General features: G+C 33.9%; 1 protein-coding gene across 1 annotated transcript in view; it reads left to right on the top strand.

Annotated features, from left to right (window-relative positions):
* Positions 1–19,034, top strand: part of LOC107696391 (solute carrier family 12 member 5-like) — a 96,437-nt gene that overhangs the window by 54,162 nt on the left and 23,241 nt on the right. Inside the window, exon 5 of the mRNA XM_016496703.1 lies at positions 12,216–12,362. Within this exon, the coding sequence (XP_016352189.1) occupies positions 12,216–12,362 (147 nt within the window). The remainder of the gene's footprint in view (positions 1–12,215; positions 12,363–19,034) is intronic.

Consider the following 19,034-nt stretch of genomic DNA (forward strand, 5'->3'; position numbering starts at 1 on the left):
ATTTGCAATGGCATGAGAGTGAGTAAATGATGCCAGGACTTTCATTTTTGGGTGGACTGTCTCTTTAAATTCAGACACTTTTCAGGCTTTCAAAAGATCAGTTGTTGAAAACTGCTCTGTCACTCCTAAAGAGCAATCCATTATCTACCGGTTTCACATGTTGTCGCTGCAGCTGGGCAGGTGGTGCTGTCCGCGGCGCTTTTATAGCCGGAGCAGCTGTCAATATCCGCAGTGGGAGCGAGACACCTGAGGCTCGCAGTCAGGGTCCTCCGACAGCCGTCCCAGGAGGCCGCTGGGCATCTGCACTCCACTGCTTTTACCTGAGATTCTCGCAGGCTGGAAGCAGCCTGTGGGAAATCATAAACACACACACACACGGGACGAATGAGGTTTGATGACGCACCTGCTCCAGCTCGAGTCTGATGGAGTCTGTTGGCTGCTGAGGAGTGACCGCTGCCAAACGCTGTTGATTCAGACATTTCACACTTGCTCGACATGCCACCGCAGCCTCCATAATGAGAACTCTTTTCAGCCCACATGGTGTCAACATGACACTTTTGACTAAAGGACACACCCTGAGCCTGCCAGATACAGAAATATCTCATGCAAATAAAGTACCATTGTAATACATCATGGTGTTCTTTGAAGTAACTTGTAGTAACATGGAAATGCTTATTATGTAAATAGCATATATGAATATGGTAATCCTACCATGATACACAAAACTTGCTGCCATAATGCTAGGGTGTTGCCAGGGTGTTGCTATGCGGTTGCTAAGGTATTCAGGTTGTTTGCTAGCACTGTTGATGCTGTTAACTGAAATTAAAACAGTTCAAAATAATTTTTGTTAATTGAAATAAAGCTGAAATAAAATATAAACATTATATGAAAAACTAAAACTTAAAATAGGGTGTTGCTATGCAGGTATTCAGGGTGTTTGAAAGCAGCGTTGTTGTTGTTAACTAAAATTAGAACAATTGAAATATTTTTTGTTAATTGAAATAAAGCTGAAATAAAATTAAATAAAATATAAATATTATATGAAAAACTAAAAATAGGGTGTTGCCAGGGTGTTGCTATGCGGTTACTAAGGTATTTAGGGTGTTTGCTAGCAGTGTTGTTGTTGTTAACTAAAACCAAAACAATTAAAAATCAGTTTTGTTAATTAAAATAAAGCTGAAATGAAAGAAAATATAAATATTAGATGAAAAACAGAAATTAGAAATGTTGCCTTGGCAAACTGGAAAACTGAAATAAAAATAAATTAAAGCTAGTACACAGAAATATACAAATAAAATAAAAAATCCATATAAACAAATAAACTGACAAAACATAACAAACTTAACCTAAAATTTAAATGAAAACTGAATTTATACAAATAAAAACTGCTGCAACAGCATATAAATAATACTAAAATAACATTGTTCTGCTGTCATCACTAAATGGTTGTTTATTAGAAAAAGTCAGAAAACCCTAAAACATGTTGTGATTGGATGCCAGGGTATTGCTATGTGGTTGCTATGGCATTCTGATTGGTTGTTAGTGTGTTTCAGTTGCCATGTTGTCCTGCTGAGGCCGGTTGCATAAACTGCTTTGACTAGTCTTAAAAAGTTAGTCATGTAATTTTTTTCTACTAAACTGGTCATAACTTTTTTAAATCAGTTCCAAAAAGGTTGACTGCTGTAATTTGAATTGAAAAGTAAGACTGGTTACCTCTTGGCTAACTGCTAGACACAGTCTTAACATAGTGACTATGTTTATGCAACTGGCCCCTGGCTGGTTGCCCGATAGTTTCTTATAAGTCAAAAGAGTCTCAAAATTCATGTCTCGGGTTCCTCCATCAGTATACTGTATGTTTGTGGATGTTTTTTTCTAATCACTTGTTTTAGCAACCAATAGTAAGACAAAGACAGTAATATTTTGTTCTCTTTGGTGGATAAATGACTGTATTGTGCGGTTCTAAACTTCCAGAAGCTTACACAGGATTGTGTTGGTAATCTTTAGGAGGTGAAGAGTGCTTCATTATATTCTCATCGTTCTCAGAGGTTTAAAGGCTTGTCTGTTCAGACTGCAGTGGGTACGGCAGGTTGTCTTCAGGTTCATGGCGCGTCCCTGTTGGAGTTCTGTTGGGTAAATGTGCTCCTGCAGTTCAACTACTGAACACAACCTCAAACTTTTAATGAGAAAAAACTTTCCTTTACTGACTTCTATTAGGGCCAGTGTTCATGTTGAGGCCTATTCCGAGCAGCGCATTTACTTGCACACGTGAAATTCATCTGACGAAATAAGGGATTTCTTTTTGTCCTACAGGTTAATAAGGTTGGCAAAGAAGAAAAGCCAACAGAAATCTTCTGAAATGCAATTGTTGACAAAAACATTAAAGTTAATCAAATATTTAATGAAAACAAAAGTTTTTTATGCGTAAAAGAATGCAAAAACATTTTGTAAAATATTATGTTACGTTATGTTATGTTATGTTATGTTATGTTATGTTATGTTATGTTGTTATGTTATGTTATGTTATGTTATGTTATGTTATGTTATGTTGTTATGTTATGCTATGCTATGCTATGTTATGTTATATGTTATGTTATGTTATGTTATGTTATGTTATGTTATTCATTATTTAAAAAAAGCAAAAATGTCAAAAACAAACAACAAAATTACTAAAATTTTACATTCAAATACAATAAAATATACAATACAAAAATATACAAATAAAATAATGCATATTATTCATAAAAAACTGTATAGCATAATGATACTAAAATAACATTGCAGGTGAATGGACTTTTGATCAAATAAATATTATATTAAATATTATTAAATATTTCATATATAATATATTTTATTATTATTAATGTTGTTGTTTCTTATTATTTTCTGTATATGTTTTTATATTACTAAATAATTCATTATTATATTATGTCATATGATAATGTAATTTTAAGTACTGCTGTGATTGTTTTACCAGCTGCTTTGCTGATAATAATATACAGTAATTTCTCGAGATGTTTAAGAGCGTCTGGAACACTGTTCTGTGTCTGTAACTTGTTTCGTTAATTATATGTCTGATATTAAACCTCGACCCCAATCTCCAGCTCAGCCAGTGTTTCTGTGGAGACAGCATGTTTTTATTCCTAATTGCTGATTGGACTCGTCTCACTCACTCCTCGCCTCATGAGCTGCAAACTCTCAGAATTAGAGTGATGCAATGAAAGTGGATGAGAGAGGAGGTTTTGTTAGTCAGAAGTATCTTTTTGTTGTGTTTTGCTGTTATTCATGGATGCTGAGGCAGGGAATGGAGTGGAACAGGTTTTCAGAAAGCGCAGCTGTACTGTTATTTGAGAAGTGAAGCGTAATCTTTGCTTGACACACATTTTGTGAATGAAACCAATATATGAGCAGCCTTGACCATTCTGCACATCATTTTGTTTCATTTCAGTTGTCATTTAGCAAAAGAAAGCACTCTAATATATGTAATATGAAATAATAGTCGTTTGCAATGCAAAACTCGCCACCATGATGCTAGGATGCAATGGGTGATTTGCCAGAGCACTGATATGTGGTTGCTAAGGTATTCTGAATGGTTGCTAGGTGGCAGGTTTCTAAGATCCAAGTACCTAACCTGAAATCCTTTTTTTTTTTTTTTGCCTGTTTTATATTCCGTTTTCAATATCTTCCATAAGCAATAGTAATAGTGATGCTAACCTTAACAAACACCAAATCCAATAGTACAGCAATATTTTATAATAATAATATTAACATTTAACATACTGTTACATGCTACATAATAATTGTTTTAATAAATATGAACATAATACATATTTAATAAATATATACATATTGTTACATACTGCATAATGAATATTTTAATAAAATTTGAATGCAATAATAAATATTTACTAAATATTAACATACTGTTACTACATAGCTACTACATAATGAATGTTTTAATAAACATGAACATGTTTCACAGATATTAATGTGGCGTTCAGGACGAGTGCTGCTCGTGGGTTTGGAGGGGCTGGACCTCATGTGGAGGGAACGAGGGACTCCTTTAAGAAGAACACTACTGGTCAGCGTTATTAGCATTAACTAAAACTAAATCCATAAAAAATAAATACATTTTCATGACTTAAACATTAACTGAAATATAATAAAACATAAAATAATACATAAAATCCAAGGCAACATTTGTCATTTAGTTTAAGTTGAAGTACTAAAATAACTAAAACTAAAAAGTAAAACTTAATAAAAACTTTGTAAACATCTTTTAAAAAACAAAAACTAAAAAAATGTCTATCTATCTATAGATAGATAGATAGATATTTCATTTTCATTTAGTTTAAGATGAAGTACTAAAAATAACTAAAACAAAATAAACAAACTAAAAACTAAAACTTAAAGGGGTCATATGATGCTGCTAAAAAGAACATTATTTTGTGTATTTGGTGTAATGAAATGTGTTTATGCGGTTTAAGGTTCAAAAAACACATTATTTTCCACATACTGTACATTATTGTTTCTCCTCTATGCCCCGCCTTTCTGAAACACGTCGATTTTTACAAAGCTCATCGGTCTGAAAAGCGAGGTGTGCTCTGATTGGCCAGCTATCCAGTGCGTTGTGATTGGCCGAATACCTCAAGCGTGAGTCGGAAATGTTACGCCCCTCACATACTGTTGATGCCCTGCCCGGCCGGAGCGATGAGACAAAAACATGAAAACCCATTATAAACGAGGCATTTATGGCATCCAGTGGGGACATAATTACAGATTATAATGACTTATACTGTCTTTTTACATGTTGCATTGCATCGCGCCGCGTAAACATAAAACCAGAAATCTAAATCTAGTCGTGTCCTCTTTTGGAATTTAAATCGCATCATATGACCCCTTTAATAAAAACTAAATTACTACAACTTTAAATTTAAAATGAAAACAGAAAATAAAATCTAAAAAACTTTGTTGCTTGAAGATGCTAACTAATGCAAATTTATTAAAATGGAAAATAAAATGTCTTTTTTTATGTTTTCTCAAAGTTCAGTAGAAAGGAATAGTTTAGAGAGATAGTTTAGAAGTTGCCAACTTTGGAGAGTCCAAATCTTTGCCTGTGGTACTTCATACTAAATTGAGGTTTGCATTTAAAATTGTTTTTAAAGCCAAAAACATATTAATGCTTTTGATTCGCTTCAATTTGTAGTTTGTTCAAGTATCTGTGGATATTGATTTGGTGGATATCGATTGGAGTTTGTCTGAGAACAGTAACCAAATAAATCATAACTAGATGACTGTAGAACACATCAATGTTTTCTGTTTGCCTCATCTATACAATATACTGTTTGTATTTGGTGTAGATGCACCTTAAAATATTTAGTAACACTTTATATAAAGCCATATAACGTTTTGTAAAGATATTCATAATGCTTCATAATCAGTTTTATACCTGTAACCACTTTTAAGATCCATTATTATATCTTTAAAAGATATAATGCATCAGAACTCAATATATGCATTATGCATTATATTCTTTAAAGATATAACCTTATACAAGTATTGAAATGTATTATAAGGTTACTATTATGTATGAATTAGTATTATTATTATATTTTTCAGTCATTTTTACATTTTTATTATTATTTTTTGATTATTATTTATTTAATTATTATTAATTAGATTATTTTATAATTAAAATTTTTTTGAAAAGGTTAATTATTAAAAATCATTTAAATTTTATTTTGTGTTATATATACATATTTCATAAAAAGCGTAATTTGTCATTTTTGCATGTATATTTTTAAATGTGTGGGGTTCACTTAATTTGGGACCTGTTTTGACGTGATGCATAAAGCCACATTATATTAGATTACATTAATACTGAAATTAATCCTTGCTTCCCCATTTGAAGGGCTCTATTCTCAGTCTGTTATGAAGGTTAAAAATATGCCGGAGGGAAGCATCTTTTCTCTCTGCGGTTCTCATTGTCTTTGCTCCTTTCAGCATGTCAGATTGTCTCCCAAATATAATAGTTAACAACAATTACTGTAATTAACTCTAATTTATTAAACATATAGTTCTGGCCGTAGATTCTGATTGGATAATTCATATTCAAAGCCGCTGTAAGACATCAGATATAAACGCATGTGTGCTCAGTTGGATGTCCATTTACCATGTACCATGGTGTGTGTGTGTGTGTGTGTGTGTGTGTGTGTTTTTTCTTATGATTATTAATAATTCAGTTTATCGATTTTTTTGATCATTTTACAAATACAATAAGCTATATCAGTTTTTTTTTTTTTATCTTTTAGATGCCATCAACCCCCAAATATGATCATCCTAACATTTAAAAGGCAGCTATATATTTTCATGTGTAAAAGACTCAATACTGTAAAAAGTTAATATTATAAATATGTGTAAAATATTGTCTGTAAAATATTTAGTTTATATTACATTACATCGTGTTTTTTTTCCTACTCACAATAGTATTGTACTGTTAGATGTGTTATTATTTATATTTATTATTTAAATCAAAATGTATTTATTATTTTTTATCAATTTATCGATTTTAAATGCATTTATTTATTTAAATAAAATTTTATTTAATTATGTTTTAATCTTTGAATCAATATTTGTTTTTATTTATTTATTTTAATCAAATGTTGTTTATTTATACTTTATTTAAAATCATTTATTTATTTAGTTATTCATTTTTTATTTTATTTTTATCAAGTTTATTAATTTATTGCTTATTTATGTAAATCACATTTTATGTATGTTAATTAAATTTATTTAGGTAGTTAATTAGTTTAACCTTATTTTTATTGTTTATTTATGTTCTTTCACTAAATGTTTCCATGGACTTTTTCCAGATGCAAAAGTTTTTTAGTTTTTTTTTTCATTTGATTTTACTGTGGCTACTGTTAAGAATTATTTAACTTTTTGATTAATGCATGCACTTTTTATGCAGCTTTGCCTTCAGAATTATGAGTTTTATCAGCTGGACTATAAAACCACTTCAGAAAATCCCACACTGAAGAAGGGATCTGAGTCATTTAGGGACCAAAAACCACTTAGCAACCACCCAGAAGAGAACACCTTAGCAACCACATATCAACAGCCTGGCACAGTAACACTCAATATTTCCTTCAGAAAATATAAAAGTCTATTTGCACACTGTTCTTATGGTATTTACAGTAAAGTGAGTTTGTGAACGCTGCTCAGTTATTCAGTGCATGTTTGAGTCACGAGGGATTCACTCAGATGCCCATTAAATCACATTTAATCAACTGTGTGAATTGAAAAGTGCTTTCACAAGCCCTTGAGATTGTGTGTGTGTGTGTGTGGTCGTCCTGTACCTTATAGTGTTGTCATCTGCTGTGGATCTGTCCAGCATCTGATGTAAGTGTTTGCTCATGCAAATCTCCATGATGCTAGCGTTCTGTATGGTTGATAAGGTGTTCTGGGTGTTCTGTGTGGTGTTCTGATTCTGAATAGTTTATAATGTGTTCTTTGTGGTTGCTAGGGTGTTCTGAATAGTTGCTAGGGTGTTCATGGTGGTTGCTAGGGTGTTCTGGTTGGTTGCCAGGATGTTCTGAATGGTTGCTAGGGTATTGTAAGTGGTTATGATGTTCTGAATGGTTTATAGGGTGTTCTTTGTGGTTGCTAGGGTGTTCTGAATAGTTTCTAGGGTGTTCAGGGTGGTTGATAGGGTATTCTGGTTGGTTGCTAGGGTGTTCTGAATGGTTGCTAGGGTGTTGTGGATGGTTGCTAGGGTGTTCTGTATGGTTACTAGGATGTTCTGAGTGGTTGCTAAGGTGTTCCAGTTGTTAGGGTGTTCTTGATCTCAGGTGAAAAATCTCTGTAATATTCTGGTTTTTAGGTATGACTCTGGTTCACTTTTTTATTGTCCAAGAGCATCTGATGACTGAATAAAGTAACAGCTCACAATCGCATTCATGTCTGGAGCACAGGAGATTTACAGTGTTCCCAGACATCTTGACCAATGCCTTTCCATTTCCATAATTTGTGATTACAGGACAAGGATTTTTAAAAATAATTTTATTGATATAGCACTTAAAAAGAGCCATTTCTAGCCTATTAAATCTTTTAGAACGGAGCATAACATAAGATCTATTCAGACTATATACATATATATATATATATATATATTAAATATATATTTCTGTGAATTCTTACGTTTTCATTGTTATGCATCAATATTATCCTGGTTTGGAGATCAAGTTTAATATTCCATGATATTTCCAGGTTTTTCATGGACTCACTATCTTTCTCTCTCTTTTCATCAGAACATCAACAGTTGCATTATTGCTTTTACAGTTGAGAGATCAGAGCATGTGTTATGTTTGCTGAACAATGAAATGAAAACATGAACCTGATCAACGGAACAGATCTAATCAGATATTGACGTTGTACTGACAGACTGCTGTGTGTGTGTGTGTGTGTCTCGACAGGCTCCGCGGATGGGAACGCTGATGGGTGTCTACCTGCCTTGCCTGCAGAACATCCTGGGCGTGATTCTGTTTCTCAGGATGACCTGGATGGTGGGCATCGGCGGCGTCATCGAGGCCTTCATCATCGTGCTCATGTGCTGCTCCACGGTCAGTCACACCCCATGCAATAGAAATCTGAGATGAAAATGGACTTAACTTTAATGAAAATGGCACACTTTAAAACGTCTAAATGGTCTTTAAATTAAGCTTAATTTTTGTTATGCAAAACATAATTAATATAGTAATTAGTTATTTTTATTCATATTTTGAATTAGCTTTTGTTTTTATAGTTTTCATTTTAATTTTATTTTTATTTTAAGTAATTTTGTTATGTACCAGTTTGTCATTTTTATTAGTGTTTTTTTTTATATATATATTTCTAAATAGTTTAATGTATTTTTATTTCAGTTTTAGTTTTATTTCAGTTAGAAATTTTAGTATTTCAACTTAAATTTATTTCATACTATAATTATTATGAAAAACATTAGCTATTCCATAATGTTTTTTAATTAGCTTTTATTTTTATATTTTCAGTTTTTATTTAAATTTTACTTTAATTTTTAGTAATTTTATTTGCCAGTCTGTCATTTTTATTATTTTTTGTTTTTAAAAAATATTTCTACATAGTTTTTTTCCCAGCTTTAGTTAGTACTTTTTAGTTTTGTTTCAGTGTCTAGTACTTCAACTTAAACTTATTTTGAAATGTTGGTTTGTTTACGTTTTTGTTTATTTTTTTAGTTTGTAATCTAATATTTATATTTTATTTTATTTCAGCTTCATGTCAATTAACAACATGTTTTTAATAGTTTTAGTTAGCAATAACAATACTGCTTTTGATTCTGGGTTGCATTGTTCTTAACAGGTTTAGTGAGATTCGCCCTATAAATTGACAGATTATTTTCAGCTTGAATATTTTCAGCCTCTATAAATCATTGCAAAATATACATTGAACAATTAAGATATCACTCTGCCACATGCACACAGCTGATGCAAGCGTCTAATTACCATTGATTTTGATTTTGCATGCCATCTCATTCTCAAAGACCCGCTGATTAACATGCATGTGTTTCATCTGTGTGCAAGCCTCCTGCTGCACATATGTACGTCACCGAGCAAACATGCACTTCAGCATACTTGCTCATTAGTGTGATTTGTATGTTTGCATGTGCAACCTTACATTCTCCAGCACCCATGTAAGTGCTATTATTATCATGAGCTCAGGCATCTCACTATTTTCTGTTTCTTCATCTCTCTTTCTCACATACACATGCTCTGGTTGAGTTTGGAATAGAATACTACAATACTACTCTCGTAGTGTGAGATGCATTAAAATAGCCAATAAACTCACATCCACATTGAGGTTAAATCACATGCAGATCTTAAAGGAATACTCCACCCAAAAACAAATATTTGCTAAAAAAATTGCTCACCCTCAGACCATCCAAGATGTAGATGAGTTTGTTTCTTCATGGGAACAGATTTGGAGAAATTTAACATTACATCACTTGCTCACCAGTGGATCCTCTGCAGTGAATGGGTGCCGTCAGAATGAGAGTCCAAACAGCTGATAAAAACATCACAATAATCCACACCACTCCAGACCATCAGTTAACATCTGGAGAAGCCAAAAGAGAAACAAATCCATCGTTAAGATGTTTTTTATTTCAAACTGTTGCTTCCTCTATCCATAATATTGCTTTGTCCAGTGAAAAAGTCATTTGGTCTGTATCAGGAGAGAATTATGCATATACCAAGCACTGTTTACAAGCCAAAACAGTTCTGAACAAATATGTGGGTGGAATTTGTTGTGAGAGGACAACAGGAGATGGACTTTTTTTCACTGGAGGAGTTATTATGGATTATGGACTCATGCTTTAGCCAAAAACAATGGTTTGAAATAAATGGATTTGTTTCTTACAAACACACAGTTTTTGTCTTCACAAGTCATTAATTGATGGACTGGAGTGCAGCCAAACAGAGATCTCAACAACACGACGCATCCATTTAAAAACCTTCCAGATGATTTCAGACAAAAACACTGCAGCTAAAAGCACCTCGTCTATATGTCGTCCTGTTGCAGGTGATCGCTAAACATAGAAAAGCTGCTGGTATTTAGGTCAACATGCTGTTTTATCTGAATACACTGCGTGCTTTTTTGGTCGCTGGGATAATTGCATTTTATTTACGATGTCCTTGAACGGGGACGGGACGTATTTGAGTGTTTTTGGATGCCGCGTTGATGGACATGCACACGGACACACACTCACTCACCATTTATCCAGCTGGCAGACCTTTACTCACTGTGTGTTAGTAATTACTGACCATCCACACACACACCACACACACACACTCACTTTCTCTCTTAATATCACATTGGCTCTTACTGATCTTTGAAAGCCCTTGAAATGAGCGCTACACACAGCAAACACAATGACAGTGAATGTTTATTGGCGGAGAGAAGAGTCATGTGTTCATACTGATTTACAGTCGTGTTGATCACGGGGTTTAAACTGCTCTGCTGCACCGTATGTGACTCACTACCATGTCATGATATATATTATAAAAGTAACTGGATATTTACTTTTTCTGATGTAAATGTGAGTGGTGTTTGCTCATGCAAATCTCCATGATGCTAGCGTTCTGTATGGTTGATAAGGTGTTCTGTGTGGTTGCTAGTGTGTTCTGATTCTGAATAGTTTATAATGTGTTCTTTGTGGTTGCTAGGGTGTTCTGAATAGTTGCTAGGGTGTTCATGGTGGTTGCTAGGGTGTTCTGGTTGGTTGCCAGGATGTTCTGAATGGTTGCTAGGGTATTGTAAGTGGTTATGATGTTCTGAATGGTTTATAGGGTGTTCTTTGTGGTTGCTAGGGTGTTCTGAATAGTTTCTAGGGTGTTCAGGGTGGTTGATAGGGTATTCTGGTTGGTTGCTAGGGTGTTCTGAATGGTTGCTAGGGTGTTGTGGATGGTTGCTAGGGTGTTCTGTATGGTTACTAGGATGTTCTGAGTGGTTGCTAAGGTGTTCCAGTTGTTAGGGTGTTCTTGATCTCAGGTGAAAAATCTCTGTAATATTCTGGTTTTTAGGTATGACTCTGGTTCACTTTTTTATTGTCCAAGAGCATCTGATGACTGAATAAAGTAACAGCTCACAATCGCATTCATGTCTGGAGCACAGGAGATTTACAGTGTTCCCAGACATCTTGACCAATGCCTTTCCATTTCCATAATTTGTGATTACAGGACAAGGATTTTTAAAAATAATTTTATTGATATAGCACTTAAAAAGAGCCATTTCTAGCCTATTAAATCTTTTAGAACGGAGCATAACATAAGATCTATTCAGACTATATACATATATATATATATATATATATATTATATATATATTTTTCTGTGAATTCTTACGTTTTCATTGTTATGCATCAATATTATCCTGGTTTGGAGATCAAGTTTAATATTCCATGATATTTCCAGGTTTTTCATGGACTCACTATCTTTCTCTCTCTTTTCATCAGAACATCAACAGTTGCATTATTGCTTTTACAGTTGAGAGATCAGAGCATGTGTTATGTTTGCTGAACAATGAAATGAAAACATGAACCTGATCAACGGAACAGATCTAATCAGATATTGACGTTGTACTAATAGACTGCTGTGTGTGTGTGTGTGTGTGTGTGTGTGTGTGTGTGTATGTGTGTGTCTCGACAGGCACCGCGGATGGGAACGCTGATGGGCGTCTACCTGCCCTGCCTGCAGAACATCCTGGGCGTGATTCTGTTTCTCAGGATGACCTGGATGGTGGGCATCGGCGGCGTCATCGAGGCCTTCATCATCGTGCTCATGTGCTGCTCCACGGTCAGTCACACACCATGCAATAGAAATCTGAGATGAAAATGGACTTAACTTTAATGAAAATGGCACACTTTAAAACGTCTAAATGGTCTTTAAATTAAGCTTAATTTTTGTTATGCAAAACATAATTAATATAGTAATTAGTTATTTTTATTCATATTTTGAATTAGCTTTTGTTTTTATAGTTTTCATTTTAATTTTATTTTTATTTTAAGTAATTTTGTTATGTACCAGTTTGTCATTTTTATTAGTGTTTTTTTTTATATATATATTTCTAAATAGTTTAATGTATTTTTATTTCAGTTTTAGTTTTATTTCAGTTAGAAATTTTAGTATTTCAACTTAAATTTATTTCATACTATAATTATTATGAAAAACATTAGCTATTCCATAATGTTTTTTAATTAGCTTTTATTTTTATATTTTCAGTTTTTATTTAAATTTTACTTTAATTTTTAGTAATTTTATTTGCCAGTCTGTCATTTTTATTATTTTTTGTTTTTAAAAAATATTTCTACATAGTTTTTTTCCCAGCTTTAGTTAGTACTTTTTAGTTTTGTTTCAGTGTCTAGTACTTCAACTTAAACTTATTTTGAAATGTTGGTTTGTTTACGTTTTTGTTTATTTTTTTAGTTTGTAATCTAATATTTATATTTTATTTTATTTCAGCTTCATGTCAATTAACAACATGTTTTTAATAGTTTTAGTTAGCAATAACAATACTGCTTTTGATTCTGGGTTGCATTGTTCTTAACAGGTTTAGTGAGATTCGCCCTATAAATTGACAGATTATTTTCAGCTTGAATATTTTCAGCCTCTATAAATCATTGCAAAATATACATTGAACAATTAAGATATCACTCTGCCACATGCACACAGCTGATGCAAGCGTCTAATTACCATTGATTTTGATTTTGCATGCCATCTCATTCTCAAAGACCCGCTGATTAACATGCATGTGTTTCATCTGTGTGCAAGCCTCCTGCTGCACATATGTACGTCACCGAGCAAACATGCACTTCAGCATACTTGCTCATTAGTGTGATTTGTATGTTTGCATGTGCAACCTTACATTCTCCAGCACCCATGTAAGTGCTATTATTATCATGAGCTCAGGCATCTCACTATTTTCTGTTTCTTCATCTCTCTTTCTCACATACACATGCTCTGGTTGAGTTTGGAATAGAATACTACAATACTACTCTCGTAGTGTGAGATGCATTAAAATAGCCAATAAACTCACATCCACATTGAGGTTAAATCACATGCAGATCTTAAAGGAATACTCCACCCAAAAACAAATATTTGCTAAACAAATTGCTCACCCTCAGACCATCCAAGATGTAGATGAGTTTGTTTCTTCATGGGAACAGATTTGGAGAAATTTAACATTACATCACTTGCTCACCAGTGGATCCTCTGCAGTGAATGGGTGCCGTCAGAATGAGAGTCCAAACAGCTGATAAAAACATCACAATAATCCACACCACTCCAGACCATCAGTTAACATCTGGAGAAGCCAAAAGAGAAACAAATCCATCGTTAAGATGTTTTTTATTTCAAACTGTTGCTTCCTCTATCCATAATATTGCTTTGTCCAGTGAAAAAGTCATTTGGTCTGTATCAGGAGAGAATTATGCATATACCAAGCACTGTTTACAAGCCAAAACAGTTCTGAACAAATATGTGGGTGGAATTTGTTGTGAGAGGACAACAGGAGATGGACTTTTTTTCACTGGAGGAGTTATTATGGATTATGGACTCATGCTTTAGCCAAAAACAATGGTTTGAAATAAATGGATTTGTTTCTTACAAACACACAGTTTTTGTCTTCACAAGTCATTAATTGATGGACTGGAGTGCAGCCAAACAGAGATCTCAACAACACGACGCATCCATTTAAAAACCTTCCAGATGATTTCAGACAAAAACACTGCAGCTAAAAGCACCTCGTCTATATGTCGTCCTGTTGCAGGTGATCGCTAAACATAGAAAAGCTGCTGGTATTTAGGTCAACATGCTGTTTTATCTGAATACACTGCGTGCGTTGACATGCATAGTGTATTCTGATTATGTCTAATAAGCTGACAGCAGTTAATAAGCTGTATTTATGATCAGGGCTTATATAATGTGCTCACTAAATGTGTGTAAATCTCTCTAGATTTGAGTGGAGAAGAATATAATCATTTCAAAATGTCATAAACAGTTTTGATAGGTTTGATAGTTTTAGCATTTCGTTTCGCATGCACACACACCGATGCGCAGGACACCTTGTAGAGTGTCACCCAGTTGTCATTGTAGGCCATCTTTCTTTCCCTGTGTCTCTCTAGTTGCTCTAGTGACATTTTTAGTCTTGTTTTAAAGGATTTCATTGCCTCAGGTATGTTTGCATCACATGTTTGAAGGACATAAAATATGAAAGTAGCTAAAAAAAACAATATGATCAGATTTTTTAGGACTATTAAGTTTTTTTTTGCTTTTTTTTTGCACTGCATTGCTTTATTTTCATGACATTTAAAGGGATAGTTCACCCAAAAATTTAAATTCTGTCATCATTTAAACCTCATGTCATTCCAAACCTGTATGAGTTTCTTTCTTCTGTTGAACATATACAAAGATATTTTGAAGACAGTTGGTAGCAAAATAGTCATTGACTTCCACAGTATGGAAAAAAAAAATACTATAAAAGTGAATGGCTACCATCAGATGTTTTACTTCTGTTTTTGTTCTTTCCATTATTCTTAGGGCTCACAAAACAATTTTTTGTAAGCAAAAATTAAATGCAGTACAACAAATACTAGCATAAAAATGGCTTAGTTTTCATGAAAATGTCACCATTCGAAGTATCAAATTAGTCTTTATGTCTTTATCTTTTTTATTAATATTTTAAATTAGCTTTTATTTTTATATTTTCAGTTTGTTCATTTAAATTTTTTGTAATTTTATTATGTGCTTTTGTAAGTTTTACTTGTTTAGTTTTTTATATTTCTAAATATTTTTTTATTTTTATTTCAGTTTTAATTCAGTTAGTAATTTTGCTCTTTCGATTTAAACGAGTTAAAAAAATTTGTTTATATTTTCAGTCTATTTTTTTGTTTGTTTGTTTGTTTTGTTTTATTTCAGCTTTATTTCAGCTTTATTTCAATGAACAAAATATTTTAAATAATTTTAGTTAATGGCACTTTTGATACTGGGTTGCACTGCTCTTAACAGGTTTAGTGAGATTCATAACATACGTGATATAAAGTGCTGAAAATCATAAAATGCAACAGGCGGATAAATTGACAGCAACATTGATCTAAAAACCTGAAGTTTCTTATTTAAAACTCGAGCACATTATGTGAAAAGCCACAGCCATCAGAGACACTCAGAGATAATGAAGGCTTTACAGAATCCTTCAAATCAAAGTTAAAACGGCCTCAAAGACGTTTCTGCAGATGTGCATGAAAACATGACTAGATGACGTTTGCGTGCATCTCAATGACTTCCAGTCCATCTGAGCAAACGCCTTTGAAAACTGTGTGTGTGATTTATCTGCCTGTCCACACCGTCAGCAAAATTGACAGCGGTTCAGGGTGGCGCGAGCAACACCTCAACATTCGCCTGCGCTTTCTGAATGAGCGCATATATGCATCATAATTAGAAGTAGCGAGATGCTATCGATGTCATCTGAAACTACCATCTCATTGCCAGGCGCCTGTCGCTTGCTTTTCATCGAGTTCGTTCTCTCATGGCAACAGATGGAGAGGAGGAGAGAACGCTGATTCTTTCATCCATCACAGAGATGGAGACGCTCGCGTCTTTAAGACAGACTGAAGCTGTTAGAAATGCAGAAATGATTCATTAAAGGACAAACAACAGCATTGATCCACTTTCAAATAGTCGGCAGGCACAGAAATACTGACAGGCGGATGACAGACAGTGCTTTGGTTATTTATGGATCGTGACGGTCGTGAAATGATCGAATTATTCATGGGAATGTATTAATACATGAATATCAATTGACTGTTGTGTATTCAGTGATGTAGATGAAATCAAATTAACACTTAACACTGAAACAGTGGCTCCGTTCCAAAACCTTCCAAAACCAAAACGAGAATTGGCCAAATTCTAAGGCCGTCAAGATAAGGTAATCCCAGAATGCATTGCTCAATCGCAATCAAACATGGCAGCCAAAACGAGAGAAGTGTTGATTATACAACCATATGAGGTTCCATTTCCACACTCAGATCTTTGTGCAAAAGGAAAATGCACTTTTCCCTCCATTTGTACACTTGTGTTTCCTGAGCTCAGCTGTATTAGGTTCAATTTCTGATGTGTCATTTGATTATGTAAATTCCTCCTCTCCGGGGGCCAAATATCGCCAGCACTGAGTTGCTGAGAAACAGTGAGGAGACACATACCTTGAATTAAGATACTTACTAACAAATACATAATTTGAGTTTATTTGTGTACAGTACCATGCAAAAGTTTGAGGAAAGTAAGATTTTATTCAGCAAGGATGAATTTAATTGATCAAAAATGACAGTAAATACATTTATGTTACAAAATATTCTTGATGGTGAAATCGAATTAGTTTATTTTTGTATTTTTTTTTTTTTATTAAATATTATTTTTTTTTAAACGTTATGGGCCTCATTTATGAAACTTTATGAAAATCTTACTAAAATGTAGACTGATTGTACAACATTCTTATGTAAATTATTGCATTTAACTGAATTTAGTGATTTACACAGAAGTTTGTTCTTGTTTCATCTCCTTATTAGATGTTCAGTAGCATAAATTAAAATAAAATACTGCAGAATAAAATGATAACTCTGTGTTATGAATCCCTCAGTAAATGTCAACTACTCAATATGTAAGCTGTCAGAAAATGGGCCATTTATTCATTCGCGATTGTTTTTTAAACCTTTCGGTTGGCTGTCAGAGTATCTGTCTCATATTATTGGCTCACTCCGCTGACGGCAGATGGTGGGATTGGCTGGGGAAACTAGTTCAAGCAGCCGGTGCCCTTCATCGTCCAATCAGAAGCTTCAGCCAGCATGTGATTAGCATATGGAGTTCTGTGATGTGTTTCTGAATTGCCAGTGGACTTGTGTGGGTGTTTGTGTGGGTGGAAATGGACCAGATCTCACATGAGTCTCAGTTATAGTCAAGATAAAACACTTAGCATCAGTTAGTGTCTTATCAAACCCATCTCAGAGAGAAAATTGCTGATTATACACTGATTCAAGTCTAATCAACTAACACACTTGAATGTATTTCGTTCATTGCTCATGGACTCCAATCTATCTATATGGGCTCATTTATGTTTCATTTAAGCATCAACTTTGTCTCAGATGTTTCTCCTGAGATTACTGGGGTGTTTTTCTCAGGAGAAACATCTGAGAAGGAGGAGAGGTCTTTATTTGCTCTCCATTTAAAGTTGTTATGTAGGAGAAATAATTCACGCAGTGGATCGGAAATGATTTTGCTTTGCACAGTTTTGTATTCATGTGTAAGCGTCTGTCACATCTCTCTGACAGTGACGTATGTGTTCACACATTTTCAAGGCAATCAGCCCCAAGATGTCTTGTGCGTTATAGTGATTTTAACAGAATTAAAGGGTGTTTATAGGCAAATAATGAGAAACACAAAAAACAGGTTCGTCTGAAAACGATTCTTCCACCTAGTAATATAGAGTAGAATCTTTCTCTCTCTCTCTTTCCCTATTGATTGAAACACTCATTTGTTTCTGTCTGTATGTTCCATGTCACTTTCTAAAGAAGCGTCAGTCTGACGGCATCAGCTCGTTCCCTTTCCTCCAAAATAGATGCATTTGCATTTCTGGAGACAGCTCAGTGCAGGTTTAAAGATGGCTTTAATCTCCAGGATGTTTTACAATTGCTTTGGCTCAGTGCAACGCTATAAGGAGACATTTCATCCTTTAAGGAGACAGAAGAGGTTTTGAGATCAGATTTATTCTGGTACTTTCAGTTCTACTAAATTGCTTTAATCAAGGCAATCTGACACAACTATAGATCAACACTAAACACCTTCCTGCTTTTACAGTCTACCACTTTGCTGTTTAAAAGATCTTTCTGTCTATCTATCTATCTATCTATCTATCTATCTATCGTCCGTCCACCCATCCATCCATCCCTCCATCCAAGTGAATCAGATGTTGATTCGCTGAATCAATCAGAGTAGTTAGTTGATTCAGTTAAGGATTCATCAGACTGATTCAAACTTTTAATTTCTTTGAGTCTTTTTGAATGATTCATTTAAAAGAACCTGTTAATGGGAAACATTTCCTCACGAATCAGAATGTCTGTCTGTCTATCATCCATCCATCCATCCGTCGATCTTATGCCAAAGTAATGAAACCTACAGTTCAGTAAGTAAATCAGATGTTGATTCACTGAATCAGAGTAGTTCACTCAGTGAAGGATTCATCAGACTGATTCAAACTGTTAACTTCTGTGAGTCTTTTTGAAAGATTCATATGAGTCATTTGCGTATGAATCGGAATGTTTGTTTTCACTTTTCAGGTCAAAACATTTTCTTTTCATTATTTTATGCACAACCTCAGAAATCATGATGCACTGCATCATTTTCTAGTATCAGAATCAAATTTTTGTCAGTAGTTTGGTGCTATTGTTATACTGATGTATCATCCTGGCATTATTATTCTTT

This window comes from Sinocyclocheilus anshuiensis, unplaced genomic scaffold, assembly GCF_001515605.1.
Source record: "Sinocyclocheilus anshuiensis isolate Anshui unplaced genomic scaffold, SAMN03320099.WGS_v1.1 scaffold522, whole genome shotgun sequence".
NCBI classification, from domain to species: domain Eukaryota; kingdom Metazoa; phylum Chordata; class Actinopteri; order Cypriniformes; family Cyprinidae; genus Sinocyclocheilus; species Sinocyclocheilus anshuiensis.